Raw genomic sequence first — 7997 nt, forward strand, 5'->3', positions numbered from 1 at the left:
ATTAATTTGAAATTAATTCCTTTAAAATAGGAGAGAAAATTAAAAATTAATGAGAGTATTTTAGGCTTCATCGTACACACAAAATATTAATATATTCGAATTAGTTTATTTTATATCGTGGTAATTTATGTGATCCAACTATCTAACCAACACGAAAAATATATAAAATTACTTATTTATAAGAATTTTCTTTCATTTATTATGATTTTCATCCGAAAAATAATAATACAAATAAATATAAATGGTAATTTGATTTATTTTTTTTATCCCAATCTAAACAAACAAAATTAATATTTAAATTATCTTAAAAATCCTCGATCGACATCCGCGTTGCTTCAGCCACCTTCTCTCTCACTCGATATATTTCTCCACAATCCATTCTTCGTATCTCCTACGATTCTTCATCCATTAATGCGAGTACAAATCCTTTCATTTTAAAAAGATTTTGTCTCATCTTTTGCGACGTTTCGGGTTTCTGGCTGCCCGCTTCTCCAAAATCTCCAGAAATTCGAGTAATTTTTTTTCATGTTTACGTTTTATGCATATAATATCATAAGGATGGTGATGATTTGAATCAAATTTGAATGCAACCCACGTATGTATACATACACATCAATGCATGCACGTGAAGAAATTCTCTAATGGGATGAATAGGGTTTCCCAGATTTTAGATTCGGTGCATCAATTCTTAATGTTCCGAGTATAAGTTTTTTTTTTTTTTTTAATTGTTATATATGTGTATGAGTTTACTGTGGATATTAATTTCCTAATTTTCAAACCTTCGATGAATTGATGTGAGGTTTTTTTCTTTTATGATTGAGCATTAATCTTTGAATATTTCAAGTTCTTGGTGGTGGGGAAAATGGGATTCGAGTAATATCCCATACACAATCTTGAAAATGATGTATGTAATTCTAAATTTAGTCCAATGGATGCTTGATATAATTATCAATTGTGCATAATCTTGGAGTAATATATGTGAGAATAGGCCATTTGATTACCTTTAGTTGACCTTTTTGAGGGAAGTAAAAGTTTATATGGACTTGGTTTTTTATTCTTGTTGCTGGGTGCAATCTACGACAGCCAGCCTGGCCCAGCCACATGGTTTTCAATGCTTAAATATTGAGAAAACATAAAGCAGCAAGTTGTGGATTCCTGGTTGAGAAAGGTAGGTTAGACTTCAAAAGGTGTTACTTATATTTTTTCTAAACCTCTGATTAAGAATATTAGGTCAGGTATTGGTGTTTGCTCATCCTGAAAAAAGACATTTTGTTTATTTTGAATAAGAACTTTAGGCGTTTTAGTTCATTTGTGGCCATGGTTTTTTTCGGATGACGAAAGTCCTCCCATTTCACCTTTGGTTATCTTATTCTGCAAAGGGTGCAGATGAATACGATCCAAAATTTTATTCTTGGAATCCATACGACCAAAAAATATGAGGTGCAAGAAACAACTTTTTTTGAGAGTGCAAGAAACATATTTTGAGAGCATTTGTTTGGAATTTCTGCTGTTTCTGCATCCAAATCCAACAAGCCAAGGAACTTTCATTGAATTTTTCTTTTATTTCGCTTTTGGAGTGTACACGGTAGATAATATGAAAGATCACTTTTTATGTTAGAGGAATTTGTTGTTTTTGATTATCATAACTCGCAGGCGTTGAATTGAGATCAGCCGCTTCTGGTTAAGGGTTGTTTTGCTGCAAAATGGCTTCGAATGCAACAGTCGTCAAATGTCCATCGCCCATGAAGCCTACATCTAACGGTGTCTTCCAAGGAGATGATCCTCTCAATTTTGCACTTCCTCTTGTGATTGTACAGATATGCCTTGTTGTTGTTCTGACACGAGGACTTGCTTATCTTCTCAGGCCACTAAGACAGCCGCGTGTCATTGCCGAAGTTATTGTGAGTAGACTCATGTGATAAAATTCCGTTATTCTTTATTTGTTAGTGAGACTTAAAAGGCTCTTGCAAAGCTTGCAGCAACATAGTTTTCGATGATCTTCCTCACGAATAAAAACTACACTTCTAATGGAAAATTACATGTTCTGCTTTCATGTATTTTGAGCTTCTGTTCAACTTCCTTTGTGAGCTATTACTCATGATCTTTGACATCACTGAACAATATTTACTTCTCTAGTCTCACAATAGGTCCTCTGTGGATGTGTGATCAATTACCATGAAGTTCTGGAAAGGAATTAACAAATTTTACGATTTTGGCAGGGAGGGATTCTACTTGGTCCATCTGCTTTAGGCCGCAACCAGAAATACCTTCAGGCTATTTTTCCTGCGAGGAGCCTGACGGTTCTCGACACTCTTGCCAATCTTGGTCTTATATTCTTTCTATTCTTGGTAGGGCTTGAGTTGGATCCAAGAGCTCTCAAAAAAACTGGGAAGAAGGCACTAGCCATTGCACTTACAGGAATCAGCGTCCCCTTCCTTATAGGAATCGGGACCTCCTTTGCACTTCGAGCAACAGTTTCCAAAGGCGTAAGCCAAGCCCCGTTTCTCGTATTCATGGGAGTGGCCCTCTCAATTACTGCGTTTCCTGTGTTGGCTCGTATTCTTGCTGAACTGAAGCTCTTAACTACTGATGTTGGCCGAATGGCCATGTCTGCTGCTGCCGTTAATGATGTGGCAGCATGGATTCTACTTGCTCTGGCTATCGCTTTATCTAGCACGGGCCATTCACCAGTTGTGGCCTTGTGGGTTTTCTTGTGTGGGTGTGGTTTTATATTGTTCTGCATAATTGTTGTACCTCCTGTTTTCAAATGGATGGTACGACGATGTCCTGAAGGCGAGCCGGTGGACGAAATATATATATGTGCTACACTGGCTGCTGTTTTGGCTGCTGGATTTGTGACCGATACAATTGGAATTCATGCTCTTTTCGGGGCGTTTGTGCTTGGAGTTCTTGTTCCAAAAGAGGGACCGTTTGCTGGAGCCCTAGTGGAAAAAATCGAGGATCTTGTGTCCAGCCTGTTTCTTCCTCTGTACTTTGTGTCGAGCGGACTCAAGACGAACATAGCTACCATTCAGGGGCTCCAGTCATGGGGTCTTCTCGTTTTGGTCATATTCACGGCTTGTTTTGGAAAGATTGTTGGCACTCTTGTCGTCTCACTCTGCTGCAAGGTTCCCTTCAAAGATGCGTTAACCCTCGGTTTCCTGATGAACACGAAAGGTTTGGTTGAGCTCATTGTCCTTAACATTGGAAAAGATCGAGGGGTAAAATTCGTTCTAATCGATAAATCCTCCATTTTCTGGCATCTTGGTTCTTCATCTGATACATGTCTTGTTTTGAATTTGTAGGTTTTGAACGACCAAACATTCGCCATCATGGTTTTAATGGCTTTATTCACTACTTTCATAACAACGCCTATAGTCATAGCTATATACAAGCCAGCACAAATGGCTATATCAGACTTCAAGCACAGAACCATTTGGAGGAAAGAAGCAAGTACCCAACTCAGAATGCTGGCCTGTTTCCACAGCACTCGAAACGTCCCCTCCTTGATCAATCTCATGGAAGCTTCACGAGGCACTGGAAAAAAGGGAGGATTACGCATCTATGCGATGCATTTGATGGAGCTTTCCGAAAGGTCATCTGCGATACGTATGGTCCACAAGGCCAGAAAGAACGGTTTGCCGTTCTGGAACAAGGGGGGTGATTCTGATTCAAATCAGATTGTTGTTGCTTTCGAGACTTTCCAGAACCTCAGCCAAGTCTCTGTGACACCAACAACTGCGATTTCTCGAATGTCAACGATGCACGAGGATATATGTTCCAGCGCCGCAAGGAAGAGGATAGCCATGATCATCCTCCCGTTCCACAAGCATCAAAGACTCGATGGACAGCTGGAGACGACACGAGCTGATCTGAGGCATGTTAACCTGAAGGTCCTCGAACATGCCCCATGCTCAGTCGGCATATTCATCGATCGCGGGCTGGGCGGGACATCCCACGTCTCCGCAAGCAACGTGGACTACACCATCACGTCTTTCTACTTCGGAGGGCATGATGATCGTGAAGCTCTCTCCTACGGTGCCCTCATGGCCGAGCACCCAGGCATCAATTTCAACGTCGTTCATTTCATTGTCGACCCCAAGGTTGTCGGAGGAAGAATCCACCTAGACATAAACGACCACAACGGCCCCGAGTCAAGGTCAGATGACCAAGAGTTTCTTGAAGATTTCAAGAAAAGATCTTCCAAAGACGGCTCGATCAAGCTCGAAGAGATCGTGGTAAGGGACGATGCTGAAACAGTAGAGGCGATGCGTGCACACAGCCGTTGCAACCTGTTTGTCGTCGGGAGGATGCCCGAGGGTCAACTTGCTGCAGCTCTTAACAAAAGAAGCGAATGCCCCGAGCTAGGCCCGATCGGCAACTTGTTGATTTCATCTGGGACAGCGTCGGTCCTGGTGGTGCAGCAGTATCGGAGTAAGCTTTCTCTGAAATCTTCGAAAGAAGAGGAGCTAAACCAACACACACACTCACACAGCGTTCCCATGGTTTGATAGATAATGTAAAACTACGAACTCATATTGCATGGGGTGTGCGTGGATTCTTATAACCTCCATTGGATTATTTTATTTTATCAGTAATTCATATTATTATGAAGTTCAAATATATAGAATATAGTTACCATTTGAAATCAAATTATGCTTTTTGTGTATTTATTAAATGTTCTAATATTTCTCATAAGCATTTGAAATCAAACCATGCTTTTCAAAAAAAAAAAAAAATTTGATTGCTTTTATTTTCAATAATTACTGTATGAAAATTCTTATCTTTTGGCTTGAGAATGAAATATTGTATTAAAATATGGTTGCATATTTCTATTGTTCGTTCACAAAGAAAGAAAAAATTTGTATGAGACGATCTCACAGGTCGTATTTTGTGAGACGGATCTCTTATTTGGGTCATCCATGAAAAAGTATTACTTTTTATTGTTAATATCGGTAGAGTTTATCCGTCTCACAGATAAAGATTCGTGAGATTGTCTCACAACACACCTACTCCACAAAGAAATAAACACAATAGAAAACACGCATTTGACTTCTCAATTTTCCCAAACATATTTTATTTTTACATCATATTATTGTACGATGGTTTAATTAGACTCGTTATTTCAAAATCTAAAATCCATATACCATTAAATAAATTATATTAATTAAACTAACTAAATATGTATGATTTGACATCATAAACTCAACAAATTCACAATGACATAAAATACCCATAAAAATAAAAATACCTTATAATTATTTTTCTTTTCAATTTAGTATGGCTTAAAAATCCATACACATCTTCTTGTTATCAAAACTTTAGTCAGCGTATTACCCCATATCCTCTGCCACGAGTGACCTCAATGAATCTCCAGTTAACTTGCTACGATACTGCTGCACAACAAGAACAGATGCTGTGGTCGAAAAATAGCAGAAATCAACAAATTCCCAACAGGACCGAGTTCCGGGCATTCCCCTTTCTTGTTAAGAGCTTCCACAAGTTGACCCTCGGGTATTCTTCCAACAAGAAACAGGTTACAACGACTGTACGTTCGAATCGAATTAACCATTTCCGCAGAATCCCTTACCACATTATCTTTGAACTTGATGGAATCGTTGTTCGATACTTTTTCCTTCAGTTCTTTAAGAAATTGTTCATCTGGTTCAGTTTCTTTGACATGATGATCACTGTTCATATCAAGTTGGATGTTGTCTACGATTATATTGGCGTCTGCGATGAACCGAACGACATTTAGAGTAATCCCAGGCGGGGCGGAGCCAGGATTCTTAAATATCTAGGGCTGGCTCCATCATGTGTTAAACGATAATAGATTCAATTAAAATTGAACCGAATATTCTAAAATCGAATTAACTGGACTTTTTTTCTAACAAACCGAACCGACCGAACTTTATTGCGAAAACCTAACAAACCAAATCGAAAAAATCGATTATTTCGATCATTAACACAATCAACCGAAATTTTAGAATTTTTTTTTAAAATAATCGTGTTTTAAATAAAAAATTGCAATATAATAATCGGATTAAATAAATTTAAATTTTATTTATTAAAAAATATTTTTAAATATAGTACTATTGTATAATAAATTTTATTAGAAATTATAATATTTATATCCTTGTAAACTTTATTTGATCGCTCTATCTAGTAGGGACAATTATTGCATCTCAACACCGAACCAAATTTTGAAATTAATTCATTTCGATCTATTATTTTGGTTGAAATCGATATTTTATTCACTCATAGACTGTAATTGATGTTTGTCCGTTATTTTTTTTATATATGTTCTTTGGTTTAAAAATAGCTTGACAGTTTTATTTTCTTTATTCTCTTAATTACTTAACTAGAAAAATTCAATATTCTCAAAATTTTATAACAAAGAATTATTTTTCAAATTTCATACTTATTCAATTTTCAGTTATTATAAATTGAAAAATTACAAAACAAGTCCAATAATAATTGCACATCAATAATCATTATACATTTCAACCAATTGATTATTATTTCGAAAATATGCAACAATAGATTTTTAGGGTAAAAATTCAAATTTCAAAATTCATATACATCATAAGATAATATTATTGGAACTTGAATAATCGCATCTAAATATTCAATATAATTTTAGAGTCGTTGAATTTTTTTATCTCAAAGTTACATAATTTCATAGCATACGACAATAAACAACTCATAAACAGTAATGAGTTATGATTTATGAGAATTGTTTTATTTTTAATTTTTAAACATGAGACTAAAAAAAAAAATAAAACTTATAAAAAATTTGTTTTAATTTTAATGTGGGCTGAAAAAAATATAAAATTTAAAATTACTAATTTTTTTATATAAAAAAGTAGGTGGGGCTGGAGCCCACCCAAGCCCAAGGGTGGCTCCGCCCCTGATCCCAGGGTGCTCGGCCATAAGTGCACCATATGAAAGAGATTCGCGATCATCTGGTCCTTCGAAGAACATGTCATTGATTTTGAATTTATATATGATATATACAAATTATTGGAGAAATATGGAGACGAAAAATAAGAATTAGATATTTAAATGGAGATGTCTAAGCCCCTAGGCGCTAGGCCGTTGGTGATTGTCCACTTACTGCCTACCGCTTTTTAGAACAAGATATAATATACATGTTGAGAATTAAACGACCGATATCACAAAATTACATAAAATCATGGGTCGCAGTGCAATTAGCTTCCATTTTCACTAAAGTTATGATATTTGTATGATCACTTCTTTTTCAATCGGCAATTTAACTTTGAATGATGGGAGCGTGAATCCAAATCGAAAGTCAAAACGGCAATTGAGTAATCGTGAAATTAATGCACATCTAGCAAAGCAATTATGGATAGGATAAGCTTTGACGACTCAATGATAATATTCTTTTTTCAAGTTAATTATTATATCATAGAGGTGCATGTAGCTGTTTGAAATTCTTATTATCAAGTAGTGTATTTACTTTCCAGCATTATATACACTAGCAAACTATACACACGTTAATCGTTATATGTAAAATGACATATCTCAGTGAAATTCTCGTTGAACTAATACTATTGTGTAACGGATTTGAGCATTTTAGTCAAATTGTTTTTTTTCTACCATGCGGACCATGTCTCTATAAGAAAATTACGTCAAATACTCGTCAACGTTTTTTTGTGTTTGTTATTCTTTTTTCGAGTTCGATATGTGATTAATTGACGTAATTAAATCGAAACAATTGTGTAAATATTTGATTTGTTGTATAAGATGAGCATTATTAGGAATTAATTGACTAAGATATTAAACTAATACCCTCATTTGTAACAATATTAGCTCAACGAGAATTTGAAATTGTTCAACATCTTAACCAATTAATTCAAAAAAATTCTCTATTTTTTTTTACAAATCAAAGTTTTCCACAATTATTTTGATTTAATCGCGCCAATAAATCCTATATCGAACGAGAAAAAGAATAAAATACATGAAAAAACATTAAC

The 7997-nt window shown here is 35.7% G+C and overlaps 1 protein-coding gene across 2 annotated transcripts; it reads left to right on the forward strand.

Moving 5' to 3' along the window:
- Positions 1-346: 346 nt before the first annotated feature.
- LOC140982435 (cation/H(+) antiporter 18-like) lies at positions 347-4641 on the forward strand. 2 transcript variants are annotated; one of them, XM_073448937.1, is made up of 4 exons: positions 347-512; positions 1654-1901; positions 2220-3221; positions 3306-4641. In XM_073448937.1, the coding sequence occupies exons 2-4, from the start codon at positions 1704-1706 to the stop codon at positions 4509-4511; spliced, it is 2406 nt and encodes an 801-aa protein (XP_073305038.1). In that variant the 5' UTR covers positions 347-512; positions 1654-1703; the 3' UTR covers positions 4512-4641. The 2 variants fall into 2 exon arrangements, with proteins under 2 accessions (XP_073305038.1, XP_073305039.1); XM_073448938.1 differs by lacking the exon at positions 347-512 and adding an exon at positions 1006-1168.
- The last annotated feature ends 3356 nt before the right edge of the window (positions 4642-7997 follow it).

This window comes from Primulina huaijiensis, chromosome 8 (genome assembly GCF_012295235.1).
Source record: "Primulina huaijiensis isolate GDHJ02 chromosome 8, ASM1229523v2, whole genome shotgun sequence".
Taxonomy (NCBI): Eukaryota; Viridiplantae; Streptophyta; class Magnoliopsida; order Lamiales; family Gesneriaceae; genus Primulina; species Primulina huaijiensis.

Excerpts from the sequence above, each read along its gene's own strand:
- LOC140982435 (XM_073448937.1), top strand. The coding sequence starts at position 1,704 with ATGGCTTCGAATGCAACAGTCGTCAAATGTCCATCGCCCATGAAGCCT. Across the intron at positions 1,902-2,219 it reads GTGTCATTGCCGAAGTTATT|GGAGGGATTCTACTTGGTCC; the intron begins GTGAGTAGACTC and ends CGATTTTGGCAG. Across the intron at positions 3,222-3,305 it reads ACATTGGAAAAGATCGAGGG|GTTTTGAACGACCAAACATT; the intron begins GTAAAATTCGTT and ends TTGAATTTGTAG.